Source organism: Cetorhinus maximus, chromosome 7 (assembly GCF_964194155.1).
Source record: "Cetorhinus maximus chromosome 7, sCetMax3.hap1.1, whole genome shotgun sequence".
In the NCBI taxonomy this organism is placed as follows: domain Eukaryota; kingdom Metazoa; phylum Chordata; class Chondrichthyes; order Lamniformes; family Cetorhinidae; genus Cetorhinus; species Cetorhinus maximus.
In genome coordinates this window covers 92,310,267-92,333,421 of record NC_135885.1, presented here as the reverse complement: position 1 = coordinate 92,333,421, position 23,155 = coordinate 92,310,267, and the positions used below count along the sequence as shown (strand labels likewise).

Below are 23,155 nucleotides of genomic sequence, written 5' to 3'. Positions count from 1 at the left end.
TCTTAAAGATAGTTTGCTGCGTGTTACCTATGAAATTGGATCACACAAACTAAGGGTTTGGGATAACACGCCACAGCCTACTTTAAAAATAATTCAAAGACACTTCTGTTAATGGACAGACATTGAGAGGATAAAGAAGCTCAGTTTGACTCCCTCCTGTCCACAACAGTAGTCCTGTGTTGTAGTTTCCACAAGTTGGCACCTCATTTTTAAGTAAGTTGGGTCCTGCTCCTGGCATGCTCTCCTGCACTCCTCATTGAACCAGGGTTGATCCCCTAGTTTGATGGTAGTGGTAGAGTGGGGGATGTACTGGACTATGATATTACAGATTGTGGTTAGGTAGAATTCTGCTGTTGCCAATGACTGGCAGTGTCTCATGGATGCCCAGTTTTGAGCTGCTAGATCTGTTCTGAATCCATCCGACTTAGCACTGTGGTAGCACCCCACAACATGATAGAGGGCGTCCTCACTGAGATTTGGGACTTTGTCTCCATAAGAACTGTGTGGTAGTCACTCTTACCAATACTGCCGTGGACAGATGCATCTGCAACATGTGGACTGGTAAGCACGAGATCAAGCAGGTTTTTCCTCTTGTTGGTTCTTTCAACATTTCCTGCTTGTCCAGATTGGCAGATATGTTCTTCAGGACTTGACTATTTCAGTCAGTGGCAGTGCTACTGAGACATTCTTGGTGATGAACATTGATATCCCCACCTAGAGTGTATTCCGTGTCCTTGCTCTGAGCCTCTTCCTAGTGTTTAACGTGGAGCAGTACTGATTCACCAGTTGAGGGAGGGCGGTAGGTGGTAATCAGCAGGAGCTTTCCTTGCACATGTTTGACCTGATTCCATGAAGCTTCATGGGGTTCGGAGTCAATGTTGGGGACTCCCAGGGCCACTCCCTTCCAACTGTACATCACTGTGTCACTCTGCCTTTTTTGTCCTGATGATGTCTGCCGGACAGCTCTTCCAATTTTGGCAGAAGTCGCCAGGTGTTAGTGGGGAGGATTTTGCAACAGGGCTGGGTGTGACTTTGTTATTTACAGTACTTAGGTCAATGTCAGATGGTTCATCTGGTTTTATTCTTATTTGATTTTTCACCAGCGGTTTTATACAACCAGGTGGCTTGCTAGGCCATATCAGGCTGCAGTTAAGAGTCAACCACATTGCTGTGGGTCTGGGGTGACATGTAGACCAGACTGGGTAAGGATGAGAAAGTGGAGTTGGGATTAAAGGACTGGAATGAAGGCAAATTTTATCACTCAGAGAGTTGTGAATCTTTGTAATTCTCTACCCTCCGAGGGCTGTGGATGTACTATCAATGAACATATTTAAGACTGAGGTTGATAGATTTTTGGGCACTAAAGAAATCAGGGATATGAGGATCGAGCAAGAAAGTGGAGTTGTAAAGCTCAGCCATGAACATATCGAATGGCGGAGCAGATGCTAGGGGCTGCTATCTGACTCCTGGTCCTATTTCTTATGTTCTTAAATATCAGCATAAGTATCCTTTTAATGATGTGATAACTGTTAGCCATGATCTTATTATAAGCAATGTCAAGGGTCCATATATCCCATTCCTGCTATTTGTGTTCTCATGTTTCTATGTTCTTTGGTGAGATCACACTTGTGCTGTGTACAGTTTCAGTCTGCTAACCTAAGAAAGGATGTAGTTGTCTTACAGAGGCATATGAAGGTTCATTAGATTGATTCCTGGGATGAGGGGCATGTCCTTTGAGAAGAGAACGGGTCACTATTCCCTGGAGTTTAGAAGAATGAAAGATTGAAACATGTAAAATACATAGGCGGCTTGACAGGGTAGATATTGAAAGACTATTTCCTCTGGCTAGAGAGTCTAGAACTGAGAGTTATCAGTTCAGGATAAGGGGTTGATCAGTTAGGTCTGGAATGAAGGCAAATTTTATCACTCAGAGACTTGTGAATCTTTGTAATTCTCTACCCCCCACCCCACCACCCATGAGGGCTGTGGATGTACTGTCAATGAACATATTTAAGACTGAGGCTGATAGATTTTTGGGCATTAAAGAAATCAGGGATATGGGAATAAAGCAAGAAAGTGGAGTTGTAAAGCTCGAACTTATCGAATGGCGGAGCAGATGCTAGGGGCTGCTATCTGACTCCTGGTCCTATTTCTTATGTTCTTAAATATCAGCATAAGTATCCTTTTAATGATGTGATAACTGTTAAAGACTGTCAAGCAATCCCCTTTTCTCTAAAAAGTAAACATAACTGTGGAGTCTCATTCCATTTCTTCAGGTTGTTAATTACTTTGGGAAATTTTTAAAATTTACCTGATTTAGCATAAATTCATTGACTCTAATTCTGTTTATTTCTCCAGTTTTAAAATCGAATTGGTTAAGAGATACACTGCTTATCCCATTGTCCATCAAGGCCCCAGATGCCTAGTTGCACCGTCAGTTCCGATGCCTTTGGTAAGATGGACAGTGCTCTAAGCTGTAGACTCTACGCTGTACCATACCTAGTTACTCAAAAACATCAGGGCCAGAATTTTCTGTTCGGTGCGCGGGAGTGGGTCCCACACGCTGGGTCCCGATGTCACCGCATGTCATTCCGATCTTTTGTCGGCGGGCGCGCACCAAAGTCGGCTGCACGCCCGCCAAACTGTCAAAGGCCTGTTAAGGCCATTAGCAAATCAATTAAACAAATTGACAGGGCTGCCCGTCCAACCTTAAGGTTGGCGGGCAGACGAATAGCCCAGGTGGCCTTCGCATTTTTCATGAAACCTCATCCACGGGCGGGATGAGGTTTCATGGAGGGTTTATTAAATTAATAAAAATTTTTTAAACATTTCATAAACACGTCCCAGCTCATGTGGCACTGTCACATGAGGGGACATGTGTAAATGATTTTTAACTTTCTTTATTTTAAACTTCAAAACTGAACTTAACCTGCCTCAAGGAGATTTCTGCGCTCTTTTGTGCACATGTGCGGAAGAGCACAAGCCCCGACTCTCCCTCTTCCCCTTGCCCGCACAGGTAGTGCTGAGGGCTACCGGGAGCATGTCACGCTGGGCGGGCCTTAATTGGCGGTATGCAGCTGATTGCAGGTGGCGATCGGCTCCGCGCCCACCCGCAGCCGCTCCCGACCGGCCGACGGGGAGAAAATTCTCCCCCAGAAGTTTATCTGAAATTGTAGGTCACAACATATATTAACTTTTAAAATTTAAATGCATAGCTTTAACCATGATTTTGTTCGCTATTAATGGCTGAAATAATCTAACACCGCTGCAAATATCAAGCTTATTTTACCAGAAGCAAACACTGGTGTTAAATTATTACATAACTGATCCTTAATGTAACTCAATCATTTGAATTTTTTATTCACTTATTTGTTCATGGGATGTGGGTTTCATGGCTAAGTGAGTTCCAGGATTTTGACCCAGTAACAGCAAAGGAACAATGGTATAATTCCAGGTCACAATGGTGTATGACTTGATTTGAATAACTGGAACTAATCTGGTTTATATTTTTTTGTAATCACTCTGTCAAAAGGAACAAATAAATTGTTTCTGTATAACTCACATTTTTATTATAGAAATATTTCAACCCTACATAATGTGCCTTGTCTCTTATTCTGAATTACCTACTAACTATTGCTTTTAGCAAATGAGACAGGAAATCAAAGCATCAGGTATAATAATAAAAAAACAGCAATATACTTAACGTTTTAGGTTCTGTAAATATGTTTGTTCTACAGTGACATAGATACAAATTTCACACATGGGACCTTTTTAATGCATGCATGAATGTATTGTGAGGAGTGTTTAGATAATTTGCAAATATTACATTTCCATGCGAAGTTACTTCTTTGTAATGCCCATTACAGAAAGAATTGCATAATTTCTCAGATAACACACTAACATTTTTAAACAGATTTAAGTTATGAATTGATTTGCTGGTAAAATTTACAAGTAAAATATTGAATGATCAGACAGAATTTTATATGTATGTATGTGGTCCCATGTTAGTTCAAGTATACCAACTGCTCACAAACAAACCCAAAACCAAAAATGGACTTTTATACCTATCTGCTATACATTATTTGATCACCAATTACTTTCTATAGCATTCACAAGATACTTTGTTCCCATTAACTCCTGAAAAGTGGATGCTAGTCAAATCAAGGTGAGTTGACAGTTTAGGGAGGGATGGGCAACCCACTTGGAATGAAGAATAATATACTTGTTATGCAAAATCACAAGGGACATGAGAAGAATCTGAAGAAAAATAATTGGAATTCAGTCTGCATATTTAGATATAACACAAAGAAGAGAATGCTCTGAAAATATGGCCAACAAATTACCTTGTAAAGATTATACATTAAGTAATAATTGATGCCAAAAGTGTTTATACAATGATGGTAAGCAGCATCTTTCACTCTATCTGACTGGAGCACACAGAGGATAAAAGCACTGTAAAAATCACCAAAATAAAACTCCGCTCCAACAATCAATGAATATAACAACGAATAGAAAGAATATATAGTATATGTGTATGTACATACAGAAACATGTTAGAGAAAACTACATAGGTCTACAAATAATATATGCTGTTTTAAAAACAATATAAGCAAATTATGATATTCTTTGGTACATAAGCAATTTTCTACTGTGCAATATTTGGTAAGCATACATTCCACTGTAGTAGAATTATTATTGTGATAGTTTGGAAAGAGAGTAAGGTATATTTTGTACTGAGTTTCTATTGGTAAATGTCTGTTTCAGTACAGTACTGTTAAAAAGACATTGTCTTCCATTATAAATCAAAATGGCAGCTGTATGAACAATAAAAATAATCCTATTCACATGGCAAACACCAAGTTAGTTCCAAATCTAATTTGCACCTGTTATGAATCAAAATGTATTGGTAAACTGCAGCAGTTGAACCAAGATTTTCTTCGTACTGATGTAAAAATAATTAAAAATATGAAGCATTGGAGAAGTATGCGTACAAATGGTCTGATTTGAAACCTGCTGATTTCTGCAAATGCACTGCATGTGATACATTGTGAATTGAAAACATTTGATGCATACATAACCTGATTTAGGGATAAAGTATTGTGTAAACAGCAAGGAAGAGCAAAGTCAATTTGGATAAGTAGATTTCTCATAGAAATAGGGCAAACAAATGCAGCACACAAGGCAGATGGATTCCTGCTGTTTGCTTTACCAGTACTGGGAAATAGCTTCTGCACCTTAAACTTATATTTTGTTGTTACAGGTTTATCTCCAAAATCACAAAGTGCCTAGACCAATTCTTGGAAATTTGTATTTGATAGTATTCATTACAATATGTTAAAACACCTTTAAAATTTCTGCTGCTTTTAAGTATAGTTAGACCTCAATGTTAACATAGGGTCTACAGGGCACGTAACCTAGCCAGTAGTGCTTCTACTTCAGGAACAGCATCACCCTCAGCACTGGAAATAACAGTTCCCAATTCCTTCTTTCTTATGTCTAAAACAGCATGTCCGTCCCTTTTCCTGACTTTACTCCTTGTAGTAGATGAATGAGCCTCTGTTTCGTAACTGAGCTCCTTGACACTTGGAATTCTTGTTGTGTTCAAGTGGATATTCTGGCCAGACCTTTCCAATGGTGCCTTTTGATTTTCTGCAGTGGGAAAAAATATAAAGGGGAATTAAATTACAGAACAGAGTCGAACAGGCTTTGAAAAGGAACTATGCAAAGTAAAGAAATGTGAGGCAAACAGTATGCAGGTAGCAGAGATGTAAAGTAAAGGTGACAGAAATTACAGGAAATGTCACTCATGACTTAAATATCACTAGTTAAGTAGAGGATTGATAGCATAAACCTGATGATCTGAATTTAGAATTCATGTTTTCCCTCTTAGCAAATTCTGCTCAAGGGAGAATGATGCCAGCAAAAGAGAATGCATCTTTAATAAACTGATTATCATTTACATATTAAGGCAGGTAGGATGAACACAATAAAGTGAGAGCACCAACTACCATTAATACAACAAAACCTTTTCATTTTAAAACTGCAATGTTTTGAGGCTTATCTCAAATCTTTAAGGCTTAAAGGTATAGCAAAAGCACAATTTAATTTTCAAACACAATCTATTTTCTATCAATCTGATATTTTTGCAGCATGTTACTAATAAGTGACAGTGATCTTGACTTATTGCACCTGCTGTAGTCGTCAGCTGTACAGTCAATTATTAAATGGCTTTGGCTGATAGGAGCAAGAGACAGAAATTTTATCAGCCAGGTTGCAGACATCTCACAAACATTATGAATTATCCTCTCCCACATCTTCAACTATAAAAAAGAGACACTCCATATTCATGTAACCTTGAGCATAGCCTGAAAACAGCCTCAACAAACTTGACATGACATTTAAAGTTTTTGGTTATTCTGAAAGATGTTCTATCATCCAAACAGTAATGACTTTGGAACAGAAGCAGTCACTCATGACTGTGTGTTTTATGTGAAAGCTGAAAATTCCTACAGAAAACAGCTTGTACTTTAAAAGGCTTCTGCTGAAGATATTTACTGCACTGTCATTTCATGACCAGGGGGCTCACAGTGATGGATGAGTACTTTACACAGTAGCTTGGACAATCTCAGCAAACCTCTGTAGTATGATCACCTTTAGACCAGAGGCAAGAAAATAAATGCTTTTTCCAAAACCTAGTGGCTTTACTGGCTATCAGTATTTCAGAACTAGTTTTTGAGAAACAGTATTAGCCAGCAGGGGGTGACATGATATATTGGACTGTGATGTATTGTTGTCTGCCAAAGCTCCACCCACAACCTCAATAATAACCCACCACTTCGCATTTGGCAGGAAGGAAACACAAGTGTTTTGGATGAACTATCTGTAACACTAATGTATTAAAGTTTACCTATTCATGATTTTCAGTATTTAATATCAGTTTGTCTATCTTGTGTCCTCTCAAGGTACCTTCCATTGAGTTAAACCGAAATAGTTTTGTAGAAAAAATACAAGATCTTGAAAATATTGAGGCACTGATATCAATACTTAAAAATGCCATTGTAAAATAGCCAGCTGGACATTGAGTTGAGATTTTTAAAATGAAGGCTTCCATTTTGCATTCTGAAGTTTATTTACTTCCAATACAACACATTGCTTTGGGCTGGATTAGCTGTCTTTGATGTAGGGTCTGAAAAGAAGTTTGCTTTTATGAGGAGATTTCAAAGCTTTGAATGGGTTTTCCGACTGGGAATTTTTTGTAGTATCAAGTATGTAGGGGTGAGAGCTGTATTAGGTTGTAGATCAAAGCATTTTTTTCATCTTGATATAGTTGCTGAGGACTGTCCATAGTAAATACTGGGTGAGCAGCTATGGAGGTGACGTGGAGGCTATGAGGGGCCATGTTGGAGTGGGGTGGGGGGGAGGGGGGGGTTGGTTGGTGGGGAATGAGTTGGCATTTAGTTGGCATGGAGGGTATTCAGGGCCATGGGGAGGTAAGGAGTGAGGGATAGGCCTAATAACTTCTAAAACAACTGGACTGAAGTCCCAGAGAACTGAGATGGACCTTCTCGTTAGCCCACCTTGACACTCGCCCTATCCATGGCTGCCTATGCTCTGCTTCCAGGGTTTGTGGCCCAACTCTATCTCGTACTCTCCTCCCCAGAGGCAAAAGTCATGCCTTTCGGGTGTTTTTTACCCAGGCAGGTCTGGCGAGTAGGGAAATTTCCCGACTCGAGCTACTGCCTTGATAGCCAAAATCCAGCCCTTTGCCTCAAGATCTATTCAGAACTGAATCAGAACACTAATTTTTCAAGCAGGAAAATGTTAGCAGGAAGAAATAACAGAAATGACCTTATGAAATGGCACATTGCATGTGATGTAGGAAGAACAAAATAACATTACGGTGTTCGCTTCCACAATTCATGCACAGAATGCTAATTATTAGAAATGAGGAGATTGTGTAAAATCTATTTCAATTTCTCTTCACATATCATATGCCGATTGTTCACACTGGCATGGATTTTGCCTGGACCAACATTCAATATTAAAAAGAAAGGTTAGGTATCATCAAGGGATGTTAATTATGCAAAAGCAAGTAAAACGAATTTGATCAGAAACAGATAGGAAGCCTTTATTTCTCTCCGACAGCTGAGGTTAGAAAAACATTTATGTTAATACTGGAGCATCTGCTGATTACATCTGAAGCTGTGGGATACCGACATTAAATCACTGAACCATTTTGGCAGCTTCTAGGTTCTTTGGCTCTACAGGGGCCTCATTTCACTGGTAATTTGCAAAGAATTTCACCAAAGTTTGACAGATGGCCAAAAGAACTTCATTATAGGAAGTTATTTTTGATCATTTAAACATCACATGACAATTAAAATAAGGGATTTTAAACATACTGTAAGTAATCACCGGATTCCAGTCCTCATAAATTGCAGTGCTTTACAAGTGTGTGAAACATTAAAACGATAGGTCTTAAAAAGCTCTAATGCCCATTTTGTTGATAGCTACATTTATTTTTTATGATGTGCTTGCGTCAAGTAATTTCAACATTGCTTTGAGAAGGGTATTTTCTCTGCATTTTACTGATCAGCTGTTTTTGGGAGAGGCTTGTGACATCAGAGGAAGTTGAAATCCACAGGCACTTGCACTTTCAAAAGAACAGAACAGAATTTGACATTGCAATTAGTATTTTAATGGCTGCTATCATATGCTTAACAGTATGGTAAAGCATGGCTGAAATTTGTATACATAAGTTTTATAATAATCAGTAGTTATAAATGTGGACATATGAATTTAGAGCTGAAAATGTTGACAGGCAACGTCCACTGACGTAAGTTTTAATATACAATAGATCTAGAAAGTGATGCCTGCAACGAAGGTCAAGATAGTGTTTTTTTCACAGCATTTGCACTGAGGCAAAGCAGTTTTGGATATGCCTCAGGGAGAAAGCATTAGTGTAACTTGGAAATCAAGCTGGTGATCTGCCTCCCGATTGCACTGAAGCCAAGACACATGAAATCTGCTCCAGCGCATTGTCACACCGCTTGGACTTCACACCAGATTGGTGTATACTTCCAAACTTGTGTGAAGCCAATTTTAACAAGCACTCCAGCTGGTCAACTGGACCCATCCAGGAGTTTTTTAAACTGGTGTGAACTTTTTTTAATGTTTAGAAATTGACCAGACTTCAATCCATACTCCCTTAACATTAAAAATTAATATCTGACAAAACAGGCAACAGAGTTGCATAAGTTGTTGTTTGGAAGTATTATTCAATATATCCACTCACTCATATCCGGTCATCTATTGTTTGTCTCAGCTAGCCCACAATTAACATGTAGGCAATAGTGTGAATGTATTTTGATGTTGATGAGCAACACAGAACCAGCAAACAATTCACATGCTCAGAAAGCTCCTCTGTGCAATCTTCCCCCGCCCCGCCCAATCATGAAAGGTGTTGCCAGAGAAGCAACTAGAAAAGATAATGAGAAGAAAATACGCAGAACACAAAGCTGCTCATGTAAAGATTGCAGACTGGTGCTTGCAACTTCCTGCATGATCTGAACTGAGCCATTTGGGAGGTGGCAGTAGCTGCCCCAAAGAAAAGAAGAGAGAAGGAAAATAAAAAATAACATGAAAGGGTAAGCAATTCTGGCCCTTGTGTAACTCTCTGTGACAGGTTGCACTTTGTCACTGTTATTATCCTCAGAGCAGTCTAGCTTGCCATTTCAGTCAGGGAAGAGCACAGTCAGGAAGCAAAACCTGAAGAGAAAGCAAAGGTTATGGACAATTAAAAAAAAATGTCTTTGGCAATTGAAAAGCCAGACATTTTCCTTCACTAACTGCAGTAGCTTTGAGGTTTTAATGAAAATCTAAAACATGTATTTTTTTCCAGTTCTTGGCATTTTAAGTATAGCAGAAACTTAGCATCTGACACAAAGGCCTAATGCATAGATTGCCAATAATCAATAACCTAAGGAGAATGCTCTCAAGTGTCTCAATTTGAATAAAGTGTTTAATTTGTTGATATTTGTGTTTATTGACATATCATGTCTGGTCAGGTATAATCTAATACTGAAAAGAAGCAATAACCCAATGAGAAAAACTGTTTCAACACATTTGACAGTTTTAAATTATTGAGGGGACAAGTTAGAATTTAAGTGTAGAGTGTTAAACTGCAAGATATTCATCAAAAGACAATTCAATACTGATGCTTCCTGGCATGCTTATCTTTATTTCAAGAAGCTTAAGTGATGTGAGAAAAAATCTTATTGCTGTTTAAATAAAATTCCAAACTGTGTTCTTAATGTATTCTAATAGACAGCCAAATGGGATGTGTGGGGCCTAAAGCATTTTTATTTTAGAAAGGAAGTCTTTATTACCAGAGATACAACATGTATAATGTTATGTATTGTATTTGCAAAGCAGCTACTGGTCTTTGACTAGTAGCTGGTAAGAATTACAGACAGACACTATAATTTTTATGCTACTGGTTGGAACTCTCTGATTCTTAAGTTCAGAGAGAGCGTTGTACACGTGTGGTTGCATTTAACACTTCAGCAATTTAGACAGCATGAGTGTCAGCATCTGTATTGCCTAAACATTTAAATTAATGCCAGGTAGGTTTACAAAGTTGTCCAGAAAGTCAAAGGTAGCATGTGATCACTTTTTACACCGCACTGTAGTTATACTTCAAGCAGTGTCTAACCACAGTGCCATGACTGCCTTCTTCGGGGTATCCTGCACGGCTTCTCTCCCAATCATGTGGGCCATGAATACGGGTAGAAGCATTTATATGAAGCAAGAAGCTGAGGGAGTAGAAAATAGGGATTGCTGCTCATAAGAAGGCAGTGACGGGTACCTGAAACGATCCTTTAGAGAATACCAGGAGAAACACAGAGAGTGGCCATGGGCTTACTCAAAGGTGAATCAAGTCTGTGGCAAACTGGAGGGATAACAGCAGAGCCCAATGCCATTCTCTGTGTGGAATCGGAACAATGCAGCATGCTATCTTAAGCAAGTGGTGGCATCAGAAAATTATGCATCCATCGCTCCCCAACAGAGAAGCCTCCTCCAGGCCAATCAGTTATTTCAAAATAAATGCTTTCAACATTGGACTTTAGATCTTGGGAGATCATTTCAAGAGGACAATGCTAATTGGCTTCCAAGAATTTTACACTGCAATTTTTCAAGTTTTTCAGGATCTAATCGATACCATCAGGTCTGCCTTCCCACTGATTAGTGGGTAGTTGTTCCAAGACAAATAACATGGCTAGAGTCAGCCTTCATCATGTCACCCTCTCTCTCCTGATGCCTGTTCATATCGCTATCAATATATATGTTACACACGGCCAGGCTGCAAATACATCTGCAAAAGGCTCCTCCTGGGATTCAGATAATCTGAGACAAATCTCTGAAGATTTACAGTGCAGAAGGAGGCCATTTGGCCCATCAAGTTTGCACTTGCTCTCTGAAAGAACATTCTACCTTGTCCCACTCCCCTGCCTTATCCCTGTAACCTTGCACATTCTTTCTTTTCAGATAACAATCCAATTCCCTTTTGAATACCTCAATCAAACCTGCCTCCACTACCCTCTCGGGGAGTTCATTCCAGACCCCAACCACCCTCTGGGTGAAAACAATATTCCTCACATCATTTATACTCATTTTGCCAATTATTTTGAATCTATGCCCTCTAGTTGATGCTCCCTTGGGTGGGAACAGTTTCTCACTATTCACCCTGTCCATACCCCTCAGGATCATAAATGCCTCTATAAAGTCTCCTCTCAACCTTTTTTTCTCCAAGGAAAACAGTTCCAACCTCTCCAATCTATCCTCATAGCTGCAGTTCTTTATCCCTGGAATCATTCTTGTGAATCTCCTCTGTACTCTCTCCAATGCCTTCACATCCTTCCTCAAGTATGGCGCTCAGAACTGGACCCAGTTCTCCAGATGAGGCCTAACTAGTTTCTTATACAAGTTCAATATGATCTCTTTATTCTTGTACTCAATGCCCCTACTAATTAAGCATAAGGTACTATATGCTTTATTAATTGTTCTCTCAACATGTCCTGCCATCTTCAATGTACCGAAATCCCTCTGTTCCTGCACCACCTTGAGAGTTTCTCCCTTTGTTTTATACTGTCTCTCCATATTCTTCCTGCCAAAATGAATCACTTTACACTTCTCTGCATTGAACTTCATCTGCCACTTGTCTGCCCAATCCACCAACATGTCTATGTCCTTTTGAAGTTCAAGACTAACCTCATTACAGTTGACAACGTTTTCAATCATGTATCATCTGCAAATTTTGAAATCATGTCCTGAACACCACAGTCTAGGTCACTAATAGATATCAGGAAGAGCAAGGATCCCAACAGTGACCCCTGGGGAACTCCACGGGCAGAATTTTCCCTTTGGCGTGCGTAAAATGATGCGTAGTGACGTCAGACGAGTGTCCCGACGTCACCGAGCGCCATCGCGATATTTCATTAGGCGGGCGGGTAATGCTCTCTGATGCATGCCCGCCATTAATTAACAGACCATTTAAGGCCCTCGAGGAGCCAATCGACCACAATTTTTCAGCGCCCGTGCAATCTTCGGGTCAGCGCATGGGCGCAAAGTGCAGGCAGGTAGGACACATTTGTTTAAACCTCATCCACGGGCGGGATAAGAGGGCTCAGTGGGGCTGCGAATATGCTCTGTCAAATACCGATGTTTCAAAGTTACTGATACTTGCCTGTATGATCTGCAATACTTCAATACGCATACCAGCTGCTTGGTCTGGACTCACAACCTTCAGGTCAGCACTCTGCAGTGAGGAATCTTTTTTGGGCCTGCATAGTTCAGGAAGCCTTCCCTTAGCTAAACTCTCCATTGGAGGCACCTTCTCTGAGGAAGAAGGGAGGGCTACAATTCCACAGCTGGCATCTCCCCAGTCATCGCAGCCTCCCGAATGCAATGGTCACTGGCAGAGGAGCGGAGGAGCTGCAGCCCTCATCCGGACCGCCCTGAGAGGAGCCTGCAGAGTCGACAGCTGGGAAACTTGGTGCCCAGACCATCTCCCACACTGGCACTGACCAGCTGAGGTCAATGCCGATGTGAGGGCTTGCTTATCTGAGTGCATTCCCAGGAAGCCCTGATGGGTCTCCTGGAGGAGCCCCTCCACGAGAGTCGCCATTCTTTCCATGGAGCATGCATGGCGCTCGGACATGAGGCTCATTTCTTTGGCAATAGTCCGCACAGACTCCTCCAACACGGAGACCAAGCCAGGCATAGCCTCATGTATCTCCCTCAGATGCCCCCACACATCTGGCCACATTTCCTGCGTTTGCTGCGTTGCGGATGACTCCAGAAGCACATCATCAGGCACCAACTAAGCATGTGCCTGGTCTCCTGCAGTCCTCCAACTGCTGGTGCCATGGGCACTCTCTGTCTCTGCCAGCTCCTCCAGCGACTGTGAAGTGCCCTTAGCACTGTGCCCCGGGACACTAGCCGATGTTCTAATTCCCACCGAGGTGCCAGTATCTGCGCTGGTGCCTGCCTGGCAGAGATGGTGTGAAGCTGCTGAGACTTTAGGGCCCTCAGGTGTGAGAGGGGGCCTCCGCTGCTCCTCCTCCCGGCCCTGCTCCATTGATGCTGAAAGGAAGAACAAGGACATTGGATCAGTTAACGTGGAGACAATGTCAATGTGCATCCCTGTCCCCCAGATCATTATGTGCTTATCCTTCCATATGCAATGGTCAAGCCACGTTGCAAACTTCAATCACTGAACATCCAGCACTGCCATGGCTGCTGGGAGAACAATGCTGACCTCACTGCTGGGCAAACATACCTACCCATGGCACCCCAGCCTCACCGACACTGGTGGACCTCGGTGCATGGCGCCTCTCCAAATCCAGGGCCTCCTGCTCGAAATGGCTGAGAATCGCTAACTGTGCTGGGCCGCCGCCAGTCCTCACCCGCTCGGCGGCATTATGTGCATTCTTCTGCTGTAAAGGAGAGAAGAGCATTGATTAGCAAGCACGTGGAGCGCAGAGGACAGCAGATCGATCGGTGCCACGCCACCTTGAAGCTCCCCTCCCTCCCAGCATGTCATCACCCTGACTTTGACACGTCCTGGTGTTCCAGCACTGCGCCTGGGTGCAGCTCCTCCAGGTTGCCCCCAAAACAGCAATGTGGGTCTCAGTGTACCACATGCTGCAGGGGCAGAACCCATCTCTTCACCACCCTCTCAGGGTGACCTCAGCATGGGCAATATCTGCTGGCCCACCCAGCGAAGGACACGTGCCGTCAATGATTCAATGCAGTCACTGCACTCAGACTTGGAGGGGATACCAGGGGGGAAAGCCTGCCTACTGGATTAAGTGACCAATGCCAACATGTACTCACCCTTCCTGAGCGCAACAGGTCGTTGAAGCGCTTGCAACACTGGACCCAGGTGTACTGCACCACGTCGCAGGAGCTCACCACCTCCTCCCAGGCACGTTTGGTCATATGGGGGGGCCTCTTCCTCCCATCCTGGGGAACCAGGACCTATCGCCGTGCTGCAACCTCCTTGAGGAGGGTAGCAAGGCAATCATCGGAAAAATGAGGGGCACAGTGTCCCCCTACCCGGTCTGCTCACTGGCAGCGCTTTGGGAAGCCCTTCCATTGGCCATAATTCGCAGCCTTAGCAAGGCTGCAGCAACTTTTTAAACAGGCCGCCAAGTCACCATTGGACCCGGTGGTCATTGCAGACCCGCTGCCGCCCGCTCACTCCCGGTGTCCTCGGGAGCTGCGATTCACGTTGGGCGGGCCTTATTTGGCCAGCCCGCGTAAAATAGCGGTGCAGACCCAATCGCGGGCGGCAATCGAGTCCACGCCTGCCCCACACCCGCCCCCCCCCGCCAGCCAGAAAATTCAACCCCACTACAAAACTTCCTCCAATATGAAAAACATCCATTAACCACTACTCTTTGTCCCCTGTCACTCAGTCAATTTCTTAGCTAAGTGCCTACTCTCTCTTTTATCCATGAGCTAGAATTTTGCTCACAAGTCTGTTGTGTGACACTGTATCAAATGCCTTTTGAAAATCCATATACACAACATCAACAGCATTGCCCATATCAACCTTCTCTGTTACCTCCACAAAAAACTCCAGCAAGATAGTTAAACATGATTTTTCCTTAATGAATCCAAGCTGGCTTTCATTAATTACCCTGCACTTGTCTGTGTGACTACTGATTTTGTCCCAAATTATAGTTTCCAGAAGTTTCCCTACCACTGAACTCAAGCTGACTGGTCTGTAGTTGCTAGCATTATCATTGCACCCCTTTCTGAACAAGGGTGTAACATTCGCAATTCTCTAGTCCTCTGGCACCACCCGTGTCTAAGGAAGACTGGAAGATTATCACCAGTGCCTCTGCAATTTCTACTCTCACTTCTCTCAGAACCCTTGGATGCATCTCATTTGGTCCTGGTGCCTTATCAATTTTAAGATAGCTTTTCTAAAACCTCCTCCTTCTCAATTATAACTTCTTGTAGCGTACCAGTTACCTTCTCTCTCACCTCAGCCTGGGTAGCATCTTCTTCCTTCATAAAGACAGGTGCAAAGTACTCATTTAATACCGCCATGTGCAAGTCCCCTTTTTTATCCCTAATTGGCCCTACTCTTTCTTTTACCTCCCTTTTATTATTTATGTGCTTAAGGAAGACCTTGGGATTCCCTTTTATATTAGCTGCCAGTCTCTTTTCTGCTCCCTCTTTGCTGTTTTTAGCAGTTTTTTCACTTCCCCTCTGGTCCTTCTATATTCAACCTGATTATCCATTGTGTTTTCTACCTGACATCTGTCACACATCTTCCTTTTCATCTCCATCTCTCATCATCCAGCGCGCTCTGGATTTATTTGCCCTACCTTTCCCCTTCAAGGGAATATACCTTGACATTGCCTGCAATATTTTTTCTTTGAAGCTAGCCCATTGTTCAGACACCGTCTTTTCTGCCAACATTTGATTTCAACTCACATGACTCAGACGCTTTTTCATCCCATCAAAGTTGGCTTTCTCCCAATTAATTATCCCTGCTCTGGATTGTTCCCTGTCCTTCTCCATGGCCAACCTAAACCTTATGATACAATGGTCACTGTCCCCTAAATGCTCTCCCACTGTTATTTGAACCACTTGAGCCTATATTTGGATAATTGAAGTCCCCCCATTATAATTACTCTATAATTCTTGCACCTCTCTGTAATTTATTTGCAGGTTTGTTTCTCTACATCTCTTCTTCTAGTTGGTGGTCTATATACTACATCGATCAATGTTATTGCACCTTTTTCATTCCTTACCTCTAGCCAGAGAGATTCTGTTCTTTACCCCTCTGGAACATCCTCTCTCTCCAGTATTGTAATACCATCTTTAATCAATACTGCCACTTCCCCACCTTTTCTTCCTTTCCTGTCTCTCCTAAACACCTTGTGCCCAGGAATATTTAGCGCACAGTCCTACCCTTCTTTGAGCCAGGTCTCTGTTATCGAAAATATATAATTCCATTTGTCAACCTGTCCCCTGCAGTTCACCAATCTTATTAACCACACTCCGTGCATTCACATACATGCATATTAACCCTGATTTAGGCTTTTTTTACTTGCCCTCTTACTCTGACCCCATATCATGATTTACTATTACCTACTGTAATTCTATCAAACTCTCCAAGTACTCTATTTACCTTGATACTACTCTGATATATCCTCTTTATCAGTTAATACCTCTCTACTTCCCACTGCCAGTTTTTCTCTGCTCCACTCTGAATTTTCCCTCAGGTTCTCAATCCCCTGCCAATCTAGTTTAAACCTTCCCCAACAATTCTAGCAAACCTACCCGCAGGGGCATTAGTCCAAGTCCTGTTAAGATGTGACTCGTCTTTCTTGTACACATCCCACCTGCCCCAGAACCCGCCCCAATGCCTCAGAAAACTAAAACCCTCCTTCCAGCTCCATTTCTCCAGCCACATGTTGAACTGCTCCATCTTTGTATTCATATGCTCACTAGCATGTGGCACTGGGAATAATTCTGAGATTACTGCTCTTGAGCACCTTTCTAATTCCTTAAAATCTGCTTTCAGGACCTCATCCCTTTTCCTACCTATGTCATTGGTCCCAATGTGGACCATGACCGTTGGCTGTTTACTCTCCCCCAAAAGTGTGTCCTGCAGCCTTGACCCCGGTACTAGGGAGGCAACATACCATCCTGGAGTCACATCTATGGCCGCAGAAACACCTGTCTGCTCCTCTAACTATGGAATCCCTACCACTATAGCACTTCCACTCTTCTTTGTCTCCTCCTGTGCAGCTGAGCCACTTTTGATGCCATGAACTTGGCTCTTGCTACAGTCATCTGAAGAACCACCTCACTCACAAGTATCCAAAATGGAAAATCAGTTAGGGAGCGAGGTAGCCTTAGGGGATTCCTGCGCTACCTGCCTGTTTCTCTTAGATACTCTAGTGGTCACCCATTCCCTCTCTGCCTCTGTACTTCTTAACTGCGGTGTGACCACCTCTCTAAATGTGCTATCCACTTAATCCTCAGCCTTGCAGATGCACCAGAGTTACTCCAGCTGCTGCTCAGGTTCCGCAACCCAGAGCTCAAGTTTCTGCAGCAGGTGACACTTCCTGCAGATGTAGTCATCGAGGGCACTTTGTGCCTGCACGATTTCTCACATTCTGCAGGGTGCACATTCCACCTGGCCGAGCTGCACTGTCGTACCTTTACTTTTATATAAAGCGTTTACTACAATATGGTATTATATAACTTACCTGTCACTCATCAATCATCTCCTCTGTGCTGAGTCCGGAAAGGCCTTTACTTACCAACCAATCAACTTACGGGACACCTGTGTTGTCATTTATAGATTTTATCTATAAACTCCTGGCTCTCTCTCTCTCTAAACTCCCGCTGCTTTATGGGCTCTTTTATGTTGTTTAATTAGCTTAATTTAATTACTTTCTTAATTAACTTAGAATAATTCCTATGCATACCGCTACTCTTTCCCCCATGCGCTGAATTCCCATGTGAACCTAATTGCAATTAACACCACTTGAACCAACCGCTTTCAGGTGATTGACAGAAAGCTGCCAGTTCATGCAGTTCTCTATTTAAAAGCTAACCTAACTTACTTGAAGGTTAGTGTGATGTCAGATCTTGATTCTTAATCTGTAGTTAAAACCTGAAAAGGATTTACCAGGACTTAGCATGTGAACCTAATTCGCTACTCACTCAGTCTCTGTCTCACTCAGGCATAGTGGCCTGCCTCCTCGCATGCCCCTTACTGATCATGAGGTTTGAAAAGCCTGTCTCTTTTATAGACCCTCTGATGAGTCACTAGCTAGTTTAGCTTCCTGCTACAGTAATTAACACCACTTGAACCAACTGCTTTCAGGTGATTGTTAGAAAACTGCCACTCCATGCAGTTCTCTAGTCAATAAGCTAACCTAACCTACTTGAAGGTTAGTACTATGTCAGGTCTTGATTCTTAATCTATAGTTAAAACCCGAAAAGGACGTACCAGAACTTGCCACATGAACCTAATTCGCTACTCAGTCTCTGTCTCACTCCAGCGTAGTCATCTGCTCTCCTCGCGCACCCCTTACTGATCTTACAAATGCCACCCTGCTTCTCGGAGATTTATAATACTACAATGCTGCTGTGCACTACTTGGCCCTCAGCTAGCACCTTAGTGAAGCACCAAGATAAATTTAAGAACAATACAAGACTAACACCAGGAGTAGCCCAGTAAACTCAATTTGTGATATGAAGTTCACTGTTCCAAAGTATGTCTTTTTTTTGTTTATGGGGATGCTTGAAAGTCACTTTACTCCCTTAAGCAGATCTTTCCTCAGACATTCTTCAACAAGTAATGTGGTATGCAGACTCTGGTTAAAGGATACCTTCTCGTTGGTGGTCTTCTTTGGTGGAGCCTTAATGAACATGTCTCTCATTTCCTTTTTATCCTGCTCCTGTTTTGACTATTATTAGAACATATATGGAATGTTCACAGTGCATTCCATCATAAGGGCATCTTAATAAACAGTTGGAAGCAAACAATTTTCCTGCCTGAAACAGCTGAAAGGCCAGTTGTGGAACTGTTTTTTTTGGCAGCACAGCTGAAAAGGATTTTTCTAATCACTTCAGTCAAACCGATATTTCAGACAAAAGTGATCTAAGGCACTTCCTGGTTTGACAAGACACACAAAGTATCTGTAGTGTATAATTTACAAATGAGCATAACTATGGTGTTCTATACCTCAACTTCCAGTATCCGACTGCAGAATTACACTAATTGCGGAATTTCATGCTGTTAATTTTCTACGTTCCTCAGTTTTGGAAACAATGACCTGTGTTTTTGCTTCAAAGCTGGGTGCGCAGTCGGGAGAAAATCTTTTAAAAATGCCTGCCTGCACATTGGATTTTTGATCTGGGGGGACAGGCTGGATTAGAAGTTGGGGTGGGTGACCCTGGAAAAACTCAGGAGAGAGGCGGGCTGCACGAAAGGCCTGCCTTGGGGATCTGGTACTGGGTCCAAAAATTTAAAACAAAGAATAAAACATAAAACACCTCTCCTGCCCTCAGACCCCCACACATTCCCCATGCTCCATCCATGCCACCTCATGCCCTGTACCCACCCCATGTCTCATACCCTCCATGCCAATATATTCCCTTGTGCCCACTCTCCATGGTCCCTCACATGCTCCATGCCAACCTATACACATGTACCCAACCTCCATGGTACTTCATAATCTCCATGCCAACCTATGCCACTGTACCCACCCCATCCCATAAACCCTCTGAAATGGCCTAACAAGCCACTCAGTTCAAGGGCAATTAGGGTGGGCAACAAATGCTGGCCTTGCCAGCAATGCCAACATCCCATGAAAGAATTTTTTAAAAAATGGCTCTGTGAAAGGGAAATTGTGTTTAGCTAGTCTGTTCTTTTGACAAAGTAACATTCAATGTAGATAAAGGGGATCCTGTAGATATGGTATACTTGGGTTTCCAAAAGGCATTTGACAAGGTACCATATCAAAGGTTACTACACAAGATAAGAGCACATGGTGTAACATATTAGCATGGATAAAGGATTGGTTGGCTAACAGGAAGCAAAGAGTAGGGTTAAATGGGTATTTTTCGGATTGGTAAGCTGTAACTCGTAGAGTGCCACAGAGATCACTGTCGGGTCCTCAACTATTTTCAATCTACATCAATGACTTAGATGAAGGGAGCAAATGTGTGGTAGCTAAGTAGCAAATACCAAGATAGGTAGGAAAGTAAGTTATCAAGAGGAGGTAGAGAGTCTGCCAAAAGATATAGACAGCTTAGGTGAGTAGGAAAAAATTGGCAGATGGAGTATAACGTGGGTAAATATGAACTTGTTCACTTTGGCAGGAAAAATAAGAAAGCAGTATACTATCTAAGATTGCAGGACTTGGTGGTACGGGGGATCTAGGTGTCCTGGTACATGAATTATATAAAGTTAGCATGCAGGTACAGCATGTAATTAGGAAAGCAAATGGAATATTATTGGTGTTTATTGCAAGAGGGATGGGGTATAAAAGTAGGGAAGTTTTACTACAGCTGTACAAGGCCTTGGTGAGACCACATTTGGAGTGCAGTGTGAAGTTTTGGTCTCCTTATTTAAATTGTTTAATGCTCTTCATTGTTTTAGAAGCAGTTCAGAAAAGGATCCACCCTATCAAGTACCCTCAGGATCCTATGTTTCAATAAGATCACCTCTCATTCTTCTAAACTCCAATGAATATAGGCCTAACCTGTTCAATCTTTCTTCATAATACAACACCTTCATCCCAGAAATGAGTCCAATGAGGTGTTGTATTATGAAGAAAGATTGAACAGGTTAGGCCTATACTCATTGGAGTTTAGAAGAATGAGAGGTGATCTTATTGAAACATAGGATCCTGAGGGTACTTGATAGGGTGGATGCCCGGAGGATATTTCTCTTGTGGGGGAGACTAAAACTAGGGGGGCATAGTTTAAAAATAAGAGGTTGCCCCTTTAAGACAGAGATGATGAGAAAATTTTTCTCCAAAAGTTGGGAGAAGTTGGTGTGTGGAAATATCTTCTCCAGAAAGTAGTGGAGGCAGAGTCTTTGAATTTATTCAAGGCAGAGTTAGGCAGATTTTTGTTAGGCAAGGGAGTCCAGGATTATGTCAGGGGATGTGGGCCAGACAGGAAAGTGGAACTGAGACCACAACCAGATCAGCCATGATCTTATTGAATGGTGGAGCAAAGGACCAAATGGCCTACTCCTGCTCCCATGTTCCTAGTTCCAATTAGTTTGACAGTAATGAGTTTATGCACTTTTTATGCACATTTATGCCAACTTCTAACAATTCCAAAGGGCACCTTACTTACCCCACTGGTGTCCCAGGACCAGATACAAAGGGGTACCTTAACTCTCCAAAACGGGTACCCTGGCTATCCAAATGAATCCATAAAGCTCAGGCCTGTTCTTATCAGGTCTAATCTGTACACTTCAGGTTTCGCACTCCAAAGCTACCAAATTCCCACTGGAGTGGAGAGAGCTGATGATTTAAATGGCCAGCTGCCTCCGTAAACTGCATGTGCGAAATGCGCCCTGCCCTTGCGAAAATGGGAATTGCCGTGTTCGAGGCACTCTGTTGTGGCAAAAATCTGGGCCAATAAAATCAAAACTTACTCACTCTTTGGACATAGGTTCAGCTTCCCTAGCTAAGCTACTGAATAAAGCTGGTCGAAACTTTTAAAACATTATAGCCAGCTTCCTACTGTTACTGCAAGCATGCAACCTGTTGTGTTGGGGCACAGCAGTGTCTATGCTCCACCCGAGTTTTCTCCCACTTCATTTTCTTCAACTTACTCTATCAACATATCCTTCTATTCTTTTCTCCTTGGTGTACTTCTCCAGCTTCCCCTTCCTATAGGTTTGCAGAATCTCTTAAAATGGATCAGTATTATGCAGATAATTCCTTTTCTCTGCCATGCTCCAAAAATATATTGTTCTCACAGTGTGGCATGATTTTACCCTAATCCATTAAATTGTTGTCATGTATGACAGGTCAGCCTAGAGGCAGTTGTTAGTGTGCATCTCTTAAAAGTTGCTGCTGCAATAAATTCACACAGGAATATTTAAGTAGTTAACGCTCAGCCTAAATGGTAACTTCTTACTTAACTGAGTTATGCATCTATTTTTACAACATTCAGCACCATAAAATGCTTTAAATACATTCACTGTCCACCACAATTATCCTGAAAACATTCAAGGAAATGCAATAAAAAAAATTAAGATGCTAGATGGCTTTACATAATGTAATATCGCTAGCATAATTCATAAACACATTTAGATTTTTAAAATTTATACTTTCACAGGGTGTGAATGTCGTTTGCTACACCAGCATTTATTGCCCATCCCTAACTGCCCTCGAGAAGGTGGTGATGAGCTGCCTTCTTGATCTGCTGCAGGCCATGTGGTGTAGGTACACCCACAGTGCTGTTAGGAAGGGAGTTCCAGGATTTTGACCCAGCGACAATGAAGGAACGGTGATATAGTTCCCAATCAGCATGGGTGTGACTTGGAGGGGAACTGGCAGGTGGCAGTGGATCTAAGTGGTAGAAGTCGCAGGTTTGGGAGGTGCCATTGAAGGAGCCTTGGTGAGTTGCTGCAATGCATGTTGTAGATGGTACACACCGCTGCTACTGTGTGTCGTTGGTGGAAGGAGTGAATGTTTAAGGTGGTGGATAGGGTGCCGATCAAGCGGGCTGCTTTGTCTTGGATGGAATCAAGCTTCGTGAGTATTGTTGGAGCTGCACTCATTCAGGAAAATGGAGAGCATTCCATCACATTCCTGACTTGTGCCTTGTAGATGGTGGACAGGCTTTGGGGAGTCAGGAGGTGAGGTTACTCATTGCAGAATTCCCAGCTTCTGACCTGCTCTTGTGGCCACAGTAATTCTATGTCTGGTCCAGTTCAGTTTCTGGTCAATGGTAACCCCCAGGATGTTAGTAGAGGGGGATCCAGCGCTGGTAATGCCTTTGAATGTCAGGGGTACATGTTTAGATTTCGCTTTAATATTATGGTTAGATTCTCTCTTGTTTGAGAGAGTCATTGCCTGGCACTTAT

At 42.4% G+C, this 23,155-nt stretch overlaps 1 protein-coding gene across 1 annotated transcript in view; it reads right to left on the bottom strand.

Annotated features, from left to right (window-relative positions):
- Positions 1-3,336: 3,336 nt before the first annotated feature.
- The window catches only part of LOC144682943 (protein diaphanous homolog 3-like), a 786,894-nt gene continuing 767,075 nt past the window's right edge, over positions 3,337-23,155 (bottom strand). Inside the window, exon 28 of the mRNA XM_078545867.1 lies at positions 3,337-5,649. Within this exon, the coding sequence (XP_078401993.1) occupies positions 5,399-5,649 (251 nt within the window). The 3' untranslated portion in view covers positions 3,337-5,398. The remainder of the gene's footprint in view (positions 5,650-23,155) is intronic.